Source organism: Sander vitreus, chromosome 7 (assembly GCF_031162955.1).
Source record: "Sander vitreus isolate 19-12246 chromosome 7, sanVit1, whole genome shotgun sequence".
NCBI classification, from domain to species: Eukaryota; Metazoa; Chordata; class Actinopteri; order Perciformes; family Percidae; genus Sander; species Sander vitreus.
The window spans coordinates 26,054,490-26,073,656 of NC_135861.1; the positions used below are offsets into that span (position 1 = coordinate 26,054,490).

A 19,167-nucleotide genomic window follows, 5' to 3' on the forward strand; every position below is an offset into this window, starting at 1 on the left:
AGTTGTGTGGAGCTAATAGTCTTATTTAGCTTTGTATCAACTCATTTGGCAATGGCTTCATTATTACAAACAAGTTACTCACTAAAGCTTGAAGTATATTTTTTGTATTTAGTGGGATTTTGAATGCAGGACTTTAACTTGTAAAACAGTAGTTTCACACTGTAATATTGCTACTTTTACTTACTTAAAAGATCTCTTCTTCAACCACTCATTCAGCCACATTGTCACTTCCCCAGCCCCCTGCATTTCCTCTTCCATCCACCAGATGCCCCCAGACCCCCCCCACCTCCCTGTCCCAGTCATGATTGTCGATGTTAGCTGCCTGTATCTTCACTTGAATAGATCACTGAACTGTTCCTGTCTACCTGCATTTAGGTGTTTCCCTTGTTGCTTTGCACTCCCCTGCTTGATATTTGGTGACTAATTATCTTTAGTGCACAGTGGTGCTTTGTGCTAAATGCTAACTTTAGTGTGCCAACATGCGCACAATGACTGACAGCGCTAATATGTTGATGTTTATGTATGATAGATAGATATATATATATATACTTTATTGATCCCCAAGGGGAAATTCAAGTATGAAAATGTACTCAGATCATTTACTTTAATAAAAGTACTAATACCACAATGTAAAAATACTCCACTACAAGTAAAAGTCCTGCATCAGTAGCCGGGTTAGCTCAGTTGGTGGAGCGGGCGCACATGTGTGGGGGTTTGCTCCTCACCACAGCGGCCGCTGGTTCAGCTCCGGCCTGCTGCTCTTTGCTGCATGTCATTCCCCCCTCTCTCCCCTTTCATGTCTTCAGCTGTCCTGTGGAAATAAAGGCCTAAAAATGCCCCAAAAAAAATAATCTTAAAAAAAAAGAATTAAAAAGTCCTGCATTCAAAACCTTAAGTAAAAGTAGGCTATGTATTATCATTAAAATGTACTTAAAGTATCAAAAGTAAAAATACTTGTCATGTAGAAAAATTGTCCTGTTGTATTACTGCATTAATGGGTTGCGTTTTACTGCTCTAGATGTTGACGATTGTGCTCATTTTGACTCCTTTATAGACTGTTGGGTAGTTTAATCTACAGCAATGCATCATATTATATAAGATCATCATATGTTTGTAGCTTTGCTGTCCTGTGAGAACCACGTATCTCTAGAAAGTCAACTTATGGTGTCAGGAAAAACAGCCCTGTTGTCAGCTTTGTGACAAAGCATTTTCCAGCTGATTCAAGGTTTTTTTAATAGTTTATTTAGCTTAAGGAGTCAGACATACTTCATCCTTCAGTTTATCAGAAACATTCAAATTCTGAATCAACACATATGAATACAGGCCTACATGGTTTTCATTGGAAAGGAAGGGTATGACAAATTATCATCTGAAAAGTAACTAAAGCTGTCAGACAAATGTAGTGGAGTAAAAAATACAATATTTGTCTCTGAGATGTTGTGGAGTGGAGGTACTGTATAAAGTTGCATAAAATGGAAATACTCAAGTTAGGTAGAAGTACCTCACTTAATACAATATTTGATTAAATGCACAAAGTTACATTCCACCACTGGTTGGCAAGCTACAATTTTCTAAATGGCATCAGACAAAGTATGATATAAATAATATTATTTTTGTAGGTCATAAATGGCTGAAAAGGTCAAATTTCATGACAATCCATTAGACGACCCTAGACCCCTAAAACCATGAAAACAGTGAAGATTAGCTGGAGTTATTCTACACAGACCATGCACATTCATTCATAAATTCCATCCAATAACAAAAGGGATTAAATGAGATTCTTTAGAAAAGTCCCAGAAGAAAAGACATTTTAGGCGTCGAAACAGTCCAGTATCCCTTTTACCCCAAGCCAACATTAACCTTAATTTAAAGTGCCATGGGGCAAAAAAAAGCTGTGACGTGCTGATGCAGAGACAAAGTGGAGGCTCCAGTAGGATCATGGGCAGTGAGAGCTTGGACTCTCAGCTGGCTCGGCCTTGGACTTGGCAGCAGCCGCCTATACTGTCGCTGGGAGCAGATGGTCTCCTTCTCAGAGCCAGGCGTCAGCTGTTCACATGAGCACAGGTCGGCCGCCCACAGTTCACAGAGGGAACAACACAGACTCCTGACAGCTCGCTCCCTGACGGGCTTACTGGAACATGACAAACTACCACTGAAGATACTTTTTGTTTCTCTGTTGAAGCTCACATTTACTCTGTGAAGAGATGCATAATCCCAGGTAGGCCACTGCAATATTACTTCTTCATTTCATGCTTTTATTTTAGAGCTATATCTGTTTTTATTACACATTGTGTTATTGATCTTGTAGATATTGACAGTCACTTATTGCAGAAAGAATAAAAGAAAAAAAAGAAATAAAAATTGTTCATGAAGTGGGATTTCACCAAAGCATATCATACCAATAAAAATGGAACTATTTCAGTAGTTTTTCGTCCTCCAAAGAGCAGTCAGTAATTTGTATTTTATTAGGAGCCTGTTAGAAAGTGTAAGTGTTTGTGTTTCACACTCTCCTTTACGAGAGGACACAGCGTCGAGATAAACAGGCAAGAGGATCGCTCACCTGCTAAAGCTCCTCTAATTCCATTTGCTGACCGTGAGATCTGCCTGAGCAGCTGATAAGGTCCTTACAGTATTCAGCACTGTAGCTAGACAGCTGTACTATGAGCCAACGCAACACAAATCAGGATTCACACATTTACACAGTTAGATTCTTAGTCTTCAGTTAAAAAATGAATTGTTCATATTGATTCATTTCATTTTATAAGTGATGAAAACCCGTTACCAGTGGTGAAAAGTAATTTGTACTTCAGAATTTTGAGGTATACTTGTACCTTACACGTATTTCCATTTTCTGCTACTTCAAACTTCTATTCCACTACAACGAGAAGCACATTTTGTATATTTATTCACATATTATATGCAAATAAATTGAGATAGCATTAGATTAAAATAAGATAAGACTTTATTGATCCACAGGGATAGCAGTATTTACATTATTTAAAATTATTCACCGGCTGTAACATTAAAGTAATGCAACAAAAAATATAATTCAATAATATATATTATGCTGAAATGAGCCATTCTGCATAATTAGTATTCTAACTTTCGGTGCTTAAAGAAAATGTTGATGCTAATACTTTAGTACTTAAATAATACATTTGAAATGCAAGACTTTTATTTGTAACAGTATAACAGTACAGAGTATTTCTATACTAAAGTATTGCTAGTTTTATTTAAGTAAAATATCTGAGTATTTCTACCACCACTTACTTTTCTTTATTGATGTTAGAATATCTTGTCCTATTGTTGAGCTGTTTTGTTTTTGTCATATTGTTCAGTAAGATAAGATAAGAAAAACTTTAATGTCCATCAAGAGTGACAGAAATTCTTCTTCAGCTCAAATGACATAAAAATGCATATAAGAAACATAAGATACATAACTAAACAGTGCAAAAAATGCAAAGCAGTGCAAAAAGAAGACTGAATGGGGTGGGATATGTTTACAGAGTATCTAACCTCATGCTCAGAACAATAAACCTGTATGGTAATGGCATCAAGCCACAAGGCCATATCCTCATCTGTGTCCTGTTCTTGAACAAAAGAACCAGGAAAAAGAAAGAAAGACATTAAACTCAGAGGGGATCCCCAGCTTCCTTCCCTGATTTCTGGACAGGAAACTGGTACATGGGAAAATAGTCATATTCTCTCATATATTCACTTAAATCACAACTTCAAAAAGTTTATAAGTACTATTTTGAAGGACTACTCCTCAGGGTGTTCATACAACTTGATGACTGAATATCTCTCAAGTTGGCATCCAGGAAAATAAACTGGGAAAAAAAGCTGATTTTATGTTGCCATGAATGCTGAAACATTCTTCTCTTTTTGCAGGTGCACAACAGGAAACAGCTTAGTACAAGTTCTTCTTTCCCAAGCTTCCTCTTTTCCTGAACGCCACATGCAGGACATTCCGGTTTCCCACCTTCAATGAACAAAGACCAGCCACACAGTAATAGAAGTAATAATAATCCTCCAAGATGGCAGTCACGTCACTCTTTTACTCTGTTACTGAGGAGCCTAGCGCTGGCTTAGCTGAGGTGGACATTTGTAAGCTTGAGATTAACATCAAGTATGAAGTCATCCCATCTATCGTCTGCTCTGTTTGCATTTCATTCGGCCTCATCTACATCTTTTTCGGTATGTATTCATGGTCACAAATTATTTTGGTAAGAACAGGCTACACAAAGTTCAACCAGGGGCGGGGCAACGTGGTGGCTTCTGGGGCTTCATCCCTCAAAAGCCCCGAATCTTTTAGGTTTTTAAAGTAAAGTGCTATTACTTGAAAATGATTGCCTTCGTTGAAAGATTAGTAATGCTGTTTATGTCAAATTCCTTCCCTACCTATGTTATGTAACTTAAAAATAGTATGAATTTTTGCCTTTTTTTAGGTGGCATAAGTAAAAATTAGTAATTCTCATTTCTTGTGTTCTGGTTTCAAAATGATGAAGACAGTTAGGGAACAATTTGATATAAAATAGGATGTTGGCTCTACAGGATGATTCTTTTCCTTGGCAACTATCATGTTTTTCCCAAACGATGTACAGATTGTTAGGCTTTCTATTATCAAATAGTTCCTATCGCTGCTGTAAATGGAGCATGCCCCTTGGCCCCCCCTAGGTTTGGGCTGAGCCCCGGATATTTACAACGACTGGCTCCGCCCCTGAGTTCAACATGTCCCTGCTGTCACTGTTCTCATACCTTTAATGTTTTATTAGCTCACCTGATGATGGCTTAAACCCACAGTGGCAGGTGTCTGAAAGCCGTCAGGGTTTTAGGGTGGATAAGCACAAAGCTGGAGGAGGCAGATGGGTAGTCCTCTGTCCTCTCTCTGAATTTGACACAGGCAGCATTAATGAAGTGCCACCTGTTGCACTGTTTGACATCTCAGTGGTTTCACAGCGTTACACCTGATACAAGCTCATGTTAGTTCTGACAGCGATGTTGCATTTTTACAAAGACCTTCTACATTCCAGGTAACAGCAGTTTGTAGAGCTGTATGTTTAGTAATAATGCTTTGAGGGAGATTTACCCGAAGAAAAGAAAAAAAGCAATGTGACGCAAAAGAGTTCAACTTTGCTTCTGTCTCTGTTTACCCTAAGAAAATATTTGAACACAAATCCAATAAACACAAACTGAGAGCGTGATTAGGAGAAGTGTGTCCTATAGACCTAAAACATGTGAGATTATGCAAACACACATGCTGTCAAAGTCTCACAGTGTTGCCTGCAAGGAATTTTATGACTGTAAATAATTAATAATTTGAAGGAAAGCAGCAGCTACAATAGTGAAGCCAAAGGCAGTACTGTCAGTTTTCAGAGCTCTGAGAACTGATATTTCTCACATAAAAAATGTTAATGACAGATGTTGGAGCTGGACATGAAAACTGGAACAAATTCACTTATAAAATTAATGTCAGCAATGTGTGACCCATTGACATCAGCATGGTCTTCCAAGCATCTCAGTGATATTTCAGTCAAAAGCTGGTTTCAAGCAAGAAACCAGTGAAAGTACTATAGTACTGCTGGTATGCAACTGTATGTTTGTGTGTTTAGAATTTATGCCACAAAATTGTAACTTTTTTAGAGGAGACCTATAATGCTCATTTTCAGGTTAATACAGAATGTATGTATGCTGGGTTACTAGAACATGTTTACATGCTTTAATGTAAAAAACTGTATTACACTCTGTTTTAGCGCCTGTCTCTTTAAGCCCCACTCCTGAAAAGGCTAGTTTGCTCTGATTGGCTTGCGAGAAAAATATGGTGCACCCATAGACTGTATATTAATGGACAGCACATGTGTGAAGTCACCCATTGGTTTGTGGAGATCTGCTATCTGTCTGCCGTTACGGGTGCAGCCATCCTGGTTGCGGATGTGACGATTTTATACGAGAGGGAGGAGTGAGGGAGGAACTGCTTACACTCTACGTTACGTTACACACTTTCACTGGCAATCACGTCATAGTCACGCCTTAAAACACCCCCTGCTTTATCGCTGATTTTAAAATCAACGAGACCATAATTAAAAAAAATGAACATCATTCTGTGGTGCAGAAGACTTAAAACTATTGAGACCATAAACTCATTATGAAAATGTTTACTGAGGTAAAAAAAAAAAAATAGACTTCTACAGAAACCGACCTCCTTTTGCAACCACACGTGTCGCCCCCTGCTGGAATTCAGAAAGAATGCAGGTTTAAGGCACTTCCGCATTTGCAGCACTTTGCCGAACCAGATGCGTTGTCCATTAATATTAACAGTGTATGGGCGCACCTTTGCAAAGGCAGTTCTCAAGCCGTGGGTGGAGATACTGAGATCAGGGGCGGTATAGTCTAATGAGGCTGGAGGAAATTGAATCCCATGTTTTCTGATCTTGGCAGCCCACAGAAAACTGACTGGGTTGTCTTATTTCACAGTTTGTGGGTTGGTACTGTAGGAACTCCAGATACCTAAATGAATGTTCACAAGCACTGAAAAAGTGAGTTTTTTCATGATATGTCCCCTTTAATATCAAAACAAAAAGTTTTTCCACTTTACCTTATGATTAGAACACATTTACAATGTAAAATCTCATTAAAAAAAGGAAAATGTGCAATTTATGTAGAAATCATTTTTTTTTTATTATCAAGAGTAAGAATAACCTTTGAAAGCATTTTATTTATTGAATACGCTGCGTTACTGCAAATAGATGATGTAGTCCAGAGTCTGACTCACATTAAAAAAGACAAAATGATAATTGTTATTGTTCTTGACTCCATGAGTTAGCTTTTTGCAGTTTTGACACCACACCTTAGATATTTCAAGTACAGTACGCTAAGGTAATATTGTAATAAAATGCTCGCAAACAAGGCATTGCACTGATTCAGTATTCAGTACGCTTTGAAATAAGCATCAAAACTTGTGCTAATGTAAAACTTGTGGCTTTATTTTAGGGCTGCGCATATGGTTGTGTTTTGCACTTTGTGAGGACAGTATTTTGAGTTTAAAAGGAAGAATTAACAAGTCAGCTTGGCTCTCTGCATTAAGAGTTACAGTCAAAGCAATTGCAAAATACTGTTAGTCATTTTTTGGGTTTGTATACATTATGGAATAGTAGACAGGACTTGTTTTTAAAATCAAGTCTAACCTTTTTTTTTTTTATTCCACTTTTCAGGATACCGCTGCTTCAAGATGGTCATGTTCTTCTCTGGCTTCATGATTGGCTCAGCAGCCGTCCTCCTGGTGTACCACAAGGAGCCCCTGTTGGACGCCCAGTTGGGCTCAGAGACAAAGGCAGGGATCGGCCTGGGCATGGGTGTGCTCTGCGGGCTGATGACCATGCTGGTGTCCACCATGGGACTCCTCCTCAGCAGCCTACAGCTGGGGAGCCTGCTCTCCCTCGCCATCCTGGTAGTCATCGGACAGTTTCACAGCATGACTCCAGTGTGGCTGCCTCTCATCGTTATTCTGGCTGCAAGCATCGTCACTGCTCTCTTCACACTCCAGTGGCAGAAACTGTTCACCATCATCTACACATCTGTGTTTGGAGCCACCGCTGTGATGCTGTGTGTGGATTACCTGGTGGGGACGTTTATGCTGCCAGATCAGGTGTATGATTTGTTCTGTCAAGTCACCCCACGTCCACTCTGCTGGTTTAACTGGGGGATCACTGGGATAGTGCCTGTTATGGGTCTGATAGGTGTTTTGGTGCAATGGAGGTTTACCGCCAAAGGAGTATCACACACAGAAGGTGAGTTTACTGATGCATTCAAGGCTGTTTTCGTGTTAAATATGAGCTCAAAATCCTCTTCTGTAATGTTATAGACTAATGATTTCCTTTATTTTTTTTTACTTCCCTTTGGATGCTTTCCAGCTGCACACAAAAAACAGAAGAAACATTCCAAGAAGCACAGATATAGAGAGTCAAGGAGAAGACCTCAACCACACCGTCGGCGCAGGCCTCCACCGCTGAAACGCTACGCTGGGGACATCCTGGCGCCGGTCAGTGGCCGGGATTCAAATTGATCATTCAGCTTTCTTTTCTTCAGAGAAACAGAGTCTAGCTCTGACAATCAATCTTCTCAATTCCCTCTGATTGTATGAGTAATCATCGTTTAAAATGATAGTAGATGGTCAGTGCAATAACAATGAGTCTTTCTCCTGTTTGCCTTTCAGAGTTATCTCCAGAGCCTTAAGGAGCGCCAGATGGGAACAGGCTCCTCCACCAGCAGCGTCAGCACCATCACACATACTCTGATTGACTTTGAGACGGGCTCCATGGTGCCTCTGACTGCTGCCTCCCCTGTTTTTACAGTCTGAAGGAACCCGCCATCAAATATCTGCAACCTGCACATATCCGAATAATCCATTACCATGTACTGATAATTAAACATACTTTGAAATGTTCATTTTCTACAGACATTGTCCACTCTAGCTTTAACCAGCTTCTTCAGATAGCCTAATCATCAACATGCACACAGTGGACTTTGAGATGCTCGGAGATCATCCCCTGAATGATGACAACACAAAATACACAGTCATCAGACTTGTGATCATCACTTCCTTTCAGCAGTTTATCTCACAGGATGGAATAATAATCTTTTATTCTCAAAATACTATGTTGTCACACGCAGTCCTAAGACAAAAAGAACCCAAAAGCACGACTCAGGAGGCAGAGGTAGAAGCAAAGAGTCTTTACTTAACAAGGATGCAAACAATCCAGGCAGACAACAGCAAAAACGGGGCAGGCTGAGACAAAACTGGGTCAAAACTGGGTCAAGATGAAAAAATCATCGAACAATAAACATAACGCTGGAAAGAAATAAAGCACAAAGACAATCTGGCAGAGGGCTAGTGGAAGTGACTGGCAAGGGAGCTAATGAGGGAATAGAGAACAGGTGAGTGGGAAAGAAATATAAACAGTTAAACAAAATGGTGAATTACCAAACAGGAATTCCAAACCATGACATTATGTAGCACGTGTCTATTGTCTTATATAAATGTCTGTTAAAGCAAAAAAAAAAAACAGCAATAATTCACTGGCAGTTATGGTATAATAATGCTAAATGCTAAAAAAACATTTAGCAAAAGTAGAGAGTTATTTCCCAGTATGGCGAAGGCATGACCCGCCCTATTCTGCCTCTGATTGGATTACCCCAACAAATCTCTCCTCATGCCTAAACCTAACCAACCAACGCAACTAGTACTAGCCAATCAGAGGCAGAGTAGGGTGGGTCATGACTTCGGCATCCATCATTTTAAGATTTGACAGCTGTAAAAAAAAAAAAACTTTAAGAGTAGGTTCTAATAAGAATGACAAAGGTGTGACTTGTTTCACACTAACAGGTGCAACAGGAGAACTGTGTGTGTGTGTGTGTGTGTGTGTGTGTGTGTGTGTAGCCATAATGTTATTAGCAGCACCTGTGCTTTTCCTACTATAACAGTCTAAATTTCTGGTGATAAAAGAGCATCTTAGCATCTCTGCAGGTATGTTTTTTTTCTTCAGGAATATTACATACTGTAGATGCTTTATTTTTAGTGGATAACAACGTCCAAACCTACTGAAACAAACACCATAAAGTCTTAGTTTGACTTATTAAATTTCATGTATGTCAATAGCTACTTTTTAAATAATAATATAAACAAAAAAAGAAACATCATAAGACACAAATATTTATTCTGGTGTTTATTTCATGCAGACTACCCAACCCCCCCCAATTCTTATACTGAATCATTGTGCAGGACGAAGTTTGTGTTGAATCCCCGGTGGCCTCTGGTGGCTCAGTCGTCACACTGCATCCAGTGCGTGGCCGTGTTCAGAGGGTAGGCCTTCTCCACTGCTTGGTGGTTCTGGTTTACACGCCAGTACTGGGTGCCTTTAAACAAGTATATATGTCCGTTTGTCCATGTCAATGCAGCATTAGGGTTGCTAGGTGCCCCGTGGAAGAGTTTTCCAATAGGTTTGGGATATGAACTGAAGTCTGTCGTACTAATTTCGTCCCACTGCCAGTATCCAGAGCCCTGAAATAACCCAGAAAATGAACGAGACATTCAACAAAAACTCTCAAAACAGATAGAAGGAAATATTGTGTTTTGCACTTACTTTGAAAAAGACAAGTTGTTTGTTCTTATTGAAGTACAAGGCTGAGTCAATATCAGCCGGGATATTGGCCAAGCGTTTGGGGAAGCCTTGGTCAAGTTTAAAGCCAGTGTATCTCCATACTTTGTCTTCTGTAAAAGAACATGTGAAGAGAAGAAATGCATTATTTAAACACTGCATTTTAAAAATGTTAAAATCCTGCCAGCATTGTACATCATACCCTTGTGAGAAACTATGAAATTAATCCACCTTTCAGAAAATAGGACTTGCTGGTCCGCTGAGAGTGAACAGCTGCATTGAGGCTCCCTGGCAGCTCCTTCCACAGTGCAGAGATTAAGATGGGAGTGTTGTAGCCAGAGCTGGACAACGTCCACACATACTGACCACTGAAGACATATGTCTTACGCAAAGGACCTGCAGGGACACAATGCAGGAGACAACATACAGCTGTAAGTCGGTACAACTCCCAAATTACTGTTTAAATATCAAAATACAGAGGCTATTTTCTTTATTGAGTGCAGTGTGGCAGCATCAGAGTCTCTATACCCAACATTACTGCATCCACAGAGGCCTTGCAAGGATCTGGAATAACTCCTGGCAATAACTGACTTGGATTTCTGGATGGAGGAGTCTTCTCTGGCTTTCCTGAATAGGGACAACACTGCATATAGCATAAGTTGTACTTTAACAATCACACACACACACACCCTGACACTATAACTCTATTCTGACTTTACCGTATAAAGCCTGGATCCCTTGGATGTCATCTGGATGTAGCTTGAAGTCGGAGCGGTATCCATTGTAAACAGGTCCCATCAGTGCGCTGTAGTATTGTGAGTGGCCCAGGCCGAGAGCGTGGCCAATCTCGTGGGCTGCAACAATCCTCAGGTTGGAGCCGGAGCTCTTCCCCTCTGTCCACACTTCATCGTTGTCAAAATGCACAATGCCTGACTCGGGGGCATCAGCGTGAGCCAAAACATGACCTTAAGATAAAGCAAGAACTCTTTTGTTTCAATCAAGTGGCATCTTATATCAAAGGTTTTCCAATTCAACATGTGTGAAAGTACCGAGATCAGAAAACTTTCCACGGTTTCTTTGAGACATTCAGAGATTGTCAAGTGAAACATTTTAAGAAAGTTGCTCCTACCTCGTCCGTCAAAGGGAACTGGACACGTCTTGTCTTTTCTGTGAAAGGAGATTTTGATGTCTGCTCTTCCTTGCTGCAGCTCCTTGAACTTTAAAGGTGACACATCGCTCCAGTACTTGAATGCACTCTGGATTGCCAAACGGGTCTTTCCCTGACCCAAGTCAGGGGTGTAATTATAGATGCGGTAGGTCAGCATCTTCTTGCGCCAGTAACCTGTTCAATTAGGAAACATTAGGTGACATTTTACATGCATTTATCAGACAATGCTACATTAACAATTAGTATCGGATATGTAATATGAAGTTACCCACCCAGGACTCGATATTTAAGAGATTTGTTATTGAAAGTGTCCTGTAGTCCACATCGAGGTTTGTTCATCATCGCCAGAGTGGCTGAATCTAGTTTACCTGATATTTGCAGGTTTGTCACTTTCTGAAAGATTCTGATATACAAAGAAGAGACAAAAAGATATGACATTTGCACTGGTTCAAATAAACAAACAAACCTGGGGTAACGGTAAACAAATAAAACAGAGGAGAACATGTTAAACTACCTTTACAAATAGTTCAAATGGATGAAATATGGTCACCTTAGGGCTTCCACTATCTCCTCAGGTGGATGGTTTTGGCCTTCACTGTCCAGTGGGATGTTCAGATAGTCATACTGCCTTAAATACACCTAAAGAAAGAGCACTCATTTTAAAAGTGGTGGAAAAAGTATTCAGGTCATTTACTTATATAAAAGTACCAATACCATACTAAACAAATACTCCAAGTCCGGCATTCAACATTTTACTTTTAAGAAAAGGACCAAGTTTTAGCATCACAATTTACTCAATAAGCAGACTGTTTGTAACTGTAGTTAAATCTACAGTAATGCAACCTTTTTTATTATGTGTTTGTAAAATCATAATCAGAAAAGTAACTATATGTCGACTTAATGTGGTGCATACATGTAGAAAGACTTTTGTCAACCAGTACTATCACAGGGATATTTTTTTGCTCCCTGAATGAAACGCTAACTACCTGGGCAGCATTGATATTATCAGAGCCAATGGTTGGTGAACATTTACTTAACTCCCTAATAAGTACGTCATGCCAAAATCATCCCAAGGTAGTTTTAATCAATTTGAACCATCTAAATGAAAGGTTACAACGATTTGTATCCAATATGTTTTACAACTGAAAACATGTCTTCCTCTTTTTGTCAAACAAAATAATTCACTGCAGTATGGACTTCAGATTGCACAATTTAGCTTAAATAATATTCGATAATCACAATCAGTGTTGCTATATGGAAGAGGATTAGGGCCATGTGAAAAAAATGTCTTTGAGTTCTGATAAAAAAAAGTCAGCGTTCTGAGAAAAAAAAGTCAGAACTCCGAATTTCACGTGGCCCTAATCCTCTTCCGTATTACCAGGCAACTTTAAACTGTGAAAAAAACAAACAGCTCAAAGACTCAAAATAACGGATAGTGTTCTTTTTTGTGTGAAATGTTGTTGGTTTAAATTCTCAGTAAATGTATGTTTCGGCATCTCAACATGTTCTGCATTTTCTTACCACCGCTTCTGTAAATTCTTCTCTGCTCAGGGCAACGGATGAAGCTGGTGTCAGCAGAACTAGAAGCAACATTAACTCCAGCCTATATTCCATTTTCCAGTTTGGGTCTTTTTCCATTACACTGTCAAATAATAACTTTTCAACCGATAACAAACAAGTTTTGGGTCTCTCTAAGCATCGCTGAAGACTGCAGTTCCGCCATCTGCATCCATCCTCTGAGTATTAGTCCTCCCTGTGGCAGAGCTGAAGCTGGTGTTTTAGTTTAGGGATTTCGGTTTTTATACCATCAAGTGTCTGTTCAGGACCTGCCTCAAAGCCACATAATAAACCTTTACAAGGAATGTGATGTGTGGATGACAAAAACCAAAACATATTTCAGACACCACCAGCATGATCACGCCTTCTTGCACCATCATTTAGAGCCATTTGTCTCGAAGAGTTTAAGAATAACTTTTTTAATTTTGTTTACGTCAAAGGAAGCAAATAAATTAAGTATTAACTCGCCCACCATCTACTAAAGGTTACGACTTATAACCAGTTATGTCATTGTGGTGAAAGAAAATCCCACTTTCTTGATATTTAATTATACTTTGTAGGTCAATTATTTTTCAGACGACATGAAAGTGCAACAGATGTACCAGAAATACTGTGTTATGTTGGTGAAACATGTACAATATTCCACATAAATCTTAACATTTTTCACTTCGTGGTTACAGCTGTATGAGGAAAACAACTAACCACACTTCCTCCTTGAGACAACAGCTAATTATATTGTTCACAATGTAGGAGCCCATTCAAGAAAAAACAATGACGCCCCCATGTAACCATCGCTACAAATCGTCCTCTGAATGGAAACAGAGAACGCCTCATTTTTCTGCTTTAACACTGTGAGAAGCTCATAAAACGTGAGTGGACAGATGGGAACAAGACTCAGACATGTTTAAAACAATTAGTTTCTAAATTTAACCACTGGTTCAATTTTAACGCCACAAACACTAGACAACCCCTTAGTTCTCATTAAGGGGTGTTCCTGCCCTAGGTTCAGGCATATCCCCTCTTCTGCCAACTTAAACCTGACAATTGATTGTTATTGAAGACCCCTGGGTCTAGTGAGTATTTACGGAAGCAGGACGGTGTACATGTATGTGGGATCAACTCAAAGTAACTACTGTCCATGTTCATCATAATAAAGGAACATGTCAACAGGTGCAACAGTGTGGCTCATTGATGCATTTTATTGTATTTTTAATAGTTTTTTTTGTTTTAACAATGGAGCTCTATGGCACAGAGGAATACACTTTGGCTACAGAGACAATACTTGTCGGTAGAAACAATTAATTATTGGTTTTGGTCTTTTTTTTTTCTTTTTAAATGGGATTTGTTGACAATAGGAAAACTATACAATATCACCAAGTGTATAACTTGTTTCCAAAACATCCCATGACACCATGTTTTTCCTGCCAAAATAATTTCTGTTCCATTCAGGAAACTCACAGAGTAATGGTTCACTCTACTACTAATAACCAATATGAGATAAACATTTTATGCATGTAGTTTTAATTAATGTAATGACTGTATAGACAGCGGCTCAACATCCAACAATCCATCCGATCATTGACAAAAATGTGTTAATTTTTAGAGCAGACAAGTCAACAAACTATATTCTCTTAAACAGAAAATATTTTATACGTGAGTAATACCTGTTGTGACGAAAAAGGTACAAAATGGAAAGGACAGACACGCACAAAACAATTCACAATGTCTTTAAAAGATATTTATAAATGAGTGGCCTGGCCGATAAGTGTATGAGCAGGAGTCGTATTGTTATCTGGAGATCTGAATCTAGAAAAGAGGCCGGTCAGTTTTGATGTGGTGCCTGCTACGTGGACTTTCTGTCATGATCTGCTTCAAAGGCGCAGGGACTGTGTTCACTTCCAGAGTTCATCATGAATATCAAATAGGTAGAATATGTTTAATGGAAGCCATGATCACAAAGCTGCAAGGGTCCCTTCCCTGTCTTGTAATATGTAGTTTGTATGTGTAGTCTGTTCAACTCTTCTGCTTTTTCTTTATTGCTTCAAGAGTCACGCTCGAGCTGCTGTAACTCATCTTGTAAGATCTTAACCCGACCCAGCTTTTCCAACTGATCCTTTGTTGGCTCCGTTATTTCCCCTGAGTCCACCTTCTGCTGCAATTCCTCGACTTGCCGCAGCTTCTTTTTCAGGTTTTTGATCTTCTTGGCCTTTTCGGCTGCTTCTGCCGTCGAATCCTTGGGAGACGAGACGGAAGCCGGCGCCTTCGTCTTGTTTGAAGACTCTGCGCTGTCTGAAATGGACACGTTCTCGACAGCGTCGCCCACCGAGTCCACATCCGCATCACCGTCGCCGTCCTGGTGCTGCTGATGTTTCCGTTTTTCTTTGCGTTTCATGTTGCGTTTGGCAGACTTTGAGAGACCGGCTGTCTCACTGTCCCCGCAGCCGGGGATCTTTTGCTGCTGCTTTGTCAGAGCTCCATCGGACGGGTTCATCCCAGGTGGCAGGTCAGGTTTGCTCTTGAAAAACTTCACAAACTTGTTTTCGTAGCTGAAACAGCAAGGAACAGAAACACAGGATTAAAAACTGAGGTGAGGGGATGAAAATGACTCTTTGCTCAAGAAATATTAAACACATTTCTAACAAATATGGGCCCATTCTAACTTATCAGAGCATCCCTACTTGCTGCAATCCCCCGCTACTTTCTCAATAACATTAGGATTTACACATTCTGCGTACAACTGTAGGGAAATAACGCCACTTACACCGGCACTTCTTCCTGGGGGGTATAACCATCCTTCACCCGCCTCGGCTTCCTCCATGTTCCATCAGGTCGCTGAGTGGCAGCAATGTATTTCCCTGAAGAGCAACAGGTACACCATTTTAGAGTGCTGGTATATTGGCATGAATAAAAGTGCACATTTTTTGGAGCCAGCAGACCTTTATGTCAGCTGCGAGCTGGCTTTGACTGTTATCAGGACCAAGAAAATATCTCAGCGCTCACTCGAATCCTTTGGAGGTTTGTCAAAACTGCATTCTCTACTCCTTTCATTATTGCTCTGTCGTATGTTTTTTTTTTTCCTGTCCAATGACTACAGATGAAAAATAACCTTTTGCCTACATTAATGTGTACTGTCCGAGTCTTTTTTTTTTTTTAAACTCCAAATTACCCCATATCTGTGTTGTTAACTATTAGTTGGAATTGCACTCAATGGACCTTTTTCACAGCAGACATGTTTTGACTTGTCATAGTAGGAAAAGCACAGCTAAAATTGATAACCTTAACGATGGCTCAGTTCCATCAAGTGTCCCAGTAAGCTATTTCAGTGAGTCAGCATGCACAATACCTGGGCCTCTCCTAAGTGGAATGCAGCCATCATTACTATGACATGTCAACATGTCTGCTGTGAAAAAGGTGTATAGGCAATGTTATTGCTATTTGAGAGATGACCTTTATACACATTTTGTTAGCAAGACAGGGAATTTCTGGTCAATTAAACATATGACCAAGTACACTAAAGACATAATCATAAGTATAGTTCATAGTGATGTTCGGGTCGGTCACATCAGCGCGATAAGGCATTGAACATTTAAAAAAAGCTTATTATGTAGGTGAGCCTGTGTCAACGTGCGCTTGTTGCCCCGTGTGTGCTGATGTTCATCTGTTGACATTTCCGAATGCCTTCCTACAGTTGCTTAATAAAAGCGGGCTTTCCACACAAACAAACGTGTGTGTCATTAGTATGAGGAGAAAAAAAAGAGATTTTAACTGTGTCGGGCTCGGGCCGGATTCGGTTACTGCTCTGTCGGACGCGGGCCGGGCTCGGACAGACAAATGTGGCCCGATCTGCACTCTAGTGGGCACAGGAACAATGCTTTGTGTATTGCAGCTGGGAAATAAACGGATAAGAACGTTGTTCGAAAGTAAGCATTATATGACTTTGATTATTGTAATATGTTTACATAGTGAGGGTGACGATATACAGTACATCATGAGACGATGTCAACCGTCTATTGTGATACTATACATACCGTGGTAGCTATCCCTTCAATATGTCTCGGTATTTTAGACCAGTGGTTCCCACCTTGGGGTCGAACCCCTCCGAGTGGTCACAAGATAAATCTGAGGGATTATGAGATGACTGAAGATAGGAAACAAAAAAAACTATTTTTGTTACACAAATGCTACTCGTTTTCTTTCTTAAGTCTTTGCTTTTTTTCTTGTGACATTCTCAATAGCTTTACCTCTTCAGTCCTCTAGACAATCCAAATCAAGAAAATAAGAGGAGAAAAGCACTGCTCACCACTGATGTTTGTGACATATGATAAAGGTGTGCATGTAAATAAATACTACCTCATTTTAAGGGGTCTTAAGGCAAAAAGGTTGGGAACCACTGTGTTAGACCATTTTAGGCAATATTGCGACCAATAAGCAGGACTGCTTTGGGACATTTTGAAGTTTTATATAACCTATGCTAGAGCTGGGCAATATAGCGATATTATATCAATATCGTGATATGAGACTAGATAACGTCTTAGGTTTTGGATATCGTAATATGGCATAAGTGTTGTCTTTTCCTGGTTTTAAAGGCTGCATTACAGTAAAGTTATGTCATTTTCTGAACTTACCAGACCGTCTATTATTTGCCTTTACCCACTTAGACATATCCACATTACTGATGATTATTTATCAAAAATCTCATTGTGTAAATATTTTGTGAAAGCACCAATAGTCAACACTACAATATCGTTGCGGTATCGAGGTATTTGGTCAAAAATATCGTGATATTTGATTTTCTCCATATCGCCCAGCCCTAACCTATGCATCAATGTAATTAAGTATCGTTGTTTGTCGTTTACCTTGAATTATTTATGTCTGGTTATTTTATCCATTAACTGTTTCTCAATCGATATCATGATATAAAATCATATATACTCTAACTTGGTCCTAATTAATGCAGGCGGGTGTTACAACATTCTAAACTTATCTTACAGCTAACGTTACTGTAAAATGTATTGGTAATAAATCTGATTCTGAACTCATTACAGCAGAAATACCTGGTAACGTTACAGTAGTTAAATAGCTAATGATTGCTAGCTAATGGGGCAACAGGTTTACGCAAAAAGGTAATGTAGCTAATTAAACCACTTATAACTCTAAATAAAGCTACATCAATAACTAAATGAAGTGAAAGAGTGGGTAGTATCATGTTAGCCGTTTAGCATTAGCTAGCTGCAAAACAAAACATCTGAATAAAAACGTCAACATGTTATTGTTATTGTTGTTAATAAATACTTAATTGTAGTTGCTTTGTTAAATGAAGATCGATTTGTTTTAGGCAGACAAAGGTCTGGCACATGCAGCAGCCTTACCAGATTCATCTGTGACATAGGGGGTTGCCATTTTGGTTGCTCCGCTCCCCTCACTCGGTCGGTCGGTAACGTTAGACATTAACCTAGCTTTGCGGTGTCCACCAAAACGTCCCCTCGCTCACTTTGATACCACACGGCAGCGAAATACAACTTTTTCAACTCTTGCTTCCCTCGAGAAGAGAGCTGTCATGGCAGCTTCTACAGACGGTTATTACAGTGAAGACGAAGCGCACGACAGCTAATGCTAACCAACGATAGCTGAACTGTGTATGTAGAGCTAGTGTGTGTATAATCGGGCGGTAAAGGAAGCCAAATCGTGCGAACCCTTTTCTTCAACTTCGGAAATGACGACGTGGATTATAGGTTGCCAGCTTGTTGAAGTGGACAGCATTGCCCTGGAATGTGACTGAGTATATTTAGTCAAGTTCTACAAATTTAAGGGTACTTGAACTTTACTTAAGCCTTTTTTCTTCATGCTACTTTCCACTTCTACTCCACTACATTTAAGAGGGAAATATTGTACTTTTTAAATTCATTACATGCATACATACAAATTAAGATTTGTGCACACAAAATATATATATAGAGAGAGCTTATAATAAATAATGCATGATTCCAGCTTCACAAATAATAATAAAAATAATAATAATAATACGTTTATTTGATATAGCACCTTTTACAGACCAGTCACAAAGTGCTTCACAAGATAAACATTTGTAAAAATACAGTAGGATCCAACAGAAAATAAGCAAGGAAAAAATAATTGAAAGACCAATAAAAATAATTTATTATTATTATTATTAATGTATAGGTTTGTACTGTTGTGTCACTTTAGGCTCTGGGTAAATGTGGCAGAATTTTCACCGATCAATCAATCAATTAATTAACCAATCAATCAATTAAAAATAATCATTAGTTG

General features: G+C 39.3%; 3 protein-coding genes across 3 annotated transcripts; 1 reads left to right on the forward strand and 2 right to left on the reverse strand.

Annotated features, from left to right (window-relative positions):
* Window positions 1–1,956: 1,956 nt before the first annotated feature.
* LOC144521228 (transmembrane protein 198-like) lies at window positions 1,957–14,548 on the forward strand. The gene is made up of 5 exons (XM_078255661.1): window positions 1,957–2,218; window positions 3,892–4,197; window positions 7,212–7,787; window positions 7,911–8,038; window positions 8,213–14,548. Exons 2-5 carry the CDS (start codon window positions 4,038–4,040, stop codon window positions 8,354–8,356), a joined length of 1,008 nt encoding a protein of 335 aa, XP_078111787.1. The 5' UTR covers window positions 1,957–2,218; window positions 3,892–4,037; the 3' UTR covers window positions 8,357–14,548.
* LOC144521227 (matrix metalloproteinase-19-like) lies at window positions 9,818–12,960 on the reverse strand. The gene is made up of 9 exons (XM_078255660.1): window positions 12,844–12,960; window positions 11,873–11,961; window positions 11,595–11,725; window positions 11,284–11,496; window positions 10,874–11,119; window positions 10,683–10,781; window positions 10,386–10,550; window positions 10,140–10,267; window positions 9,818–10,057 (listed from the first exon to the last, which is right to left on the reverse strand). The coding sequence occupies exons 1-9, from the start codon at window positions 12,958–12,960 to the stop codon at window positions 9,818–9,820; spliced, it is 1,428 nt and encodes a 475-aa protein (XP_078111786.1).
* pym1 (PYM homolog 1, exon junction complex associated factor) lies at window positions 14,054–18,570 on the reverse strand. Its single transcript, XM_078255662.1, has 3 exons — window positions 18,249–18,570; window positions 15,641–15,734; window positions 14,054–15,425 (listed from the first exon to the last, which is right to left on the reverse strand). The coding sequence occupies exons 1-3, from the start codon at window positions 18,325–18,327 to the stop codon at window positions 14,921–14,923; spliced, it is 678 nt and encodes a 225-aa protein (XP_078111788.1). The 5' UTR covers window positions 18,328–18,570; the 3' UTR covers window positions 14,054–14,920.
* Window positions 18,571–19,167: the final 597 nt, after the last annotated feature.

Excerpts from the sequence above, each read along its gene's own strand:
- LOC144521228 (XM_078255661.1), top strand. The coding sequence starts at position 4,038 with ATGGCAGTCACGTCACTCTTTTACTCTGTTACTGAGGAGCCTAGCGCT. Across the intron at positions 7,788-7,910 it reads AGGAGTATCACACACAGAAG|CTGCACACAAAAAACAGAAG; the intron begins GTGAGTTTACTG and ends GATGCTTTCCAG. Across the intron at positions 8,039-8,212 it reads CTGGGGACATCCTGGCGCCG|AGTTATCTCCAGAGCCTTAA; the intron begins GTCAGTGGCCGG and ends TTTGCCTTTCAG.
- LOC144521227 (XM_078255660.1), bottom strand. The coding sequence starts at position 12,960 with ATGGAAAAAGACCCAAACTGGAAAATGGAATATAGGCTGGAGTTAATG. Across the intron at positions 11,726-11,872 it reads GAGATAGTGGAAGCCCTAAG|AATCTTTCAGAAAGTGACAA; the intron begins GTGACCATATTT and ends TTTGTATATCAG. Across the intron at positions 11,120-11,283 it reads AGTTCCCTTTGACGGACGAG|GTCATGTTTTGGCTCACGCT; the intron begins GTAGGAGCAACT and ends CTTTATCTTAAG.
- pym1 (XM_078255662.1), bottom strand. The coding sequence starts at position 18,327 with ATGTCTAACGTTACCGACCGACCGAGTGAGGGGAGCGGAGCAACCAAA. Across the intron at positions 15,735-18,248 it reads CTATGTCACAGATGAATCTG|GGAAATACATTGCTGCCACT; the intron begins GTAAGGCTGCTG and ends GTTGCTCTTCAG. Across the intron at positions 15,426-15,640 it reads CCCCAGGAAGAAGTGCCGGT|CTACGAAAACAAGTTTGTGA; the intron begins GTAAGTGGCGTT and ends TTGCTGTTTCAG.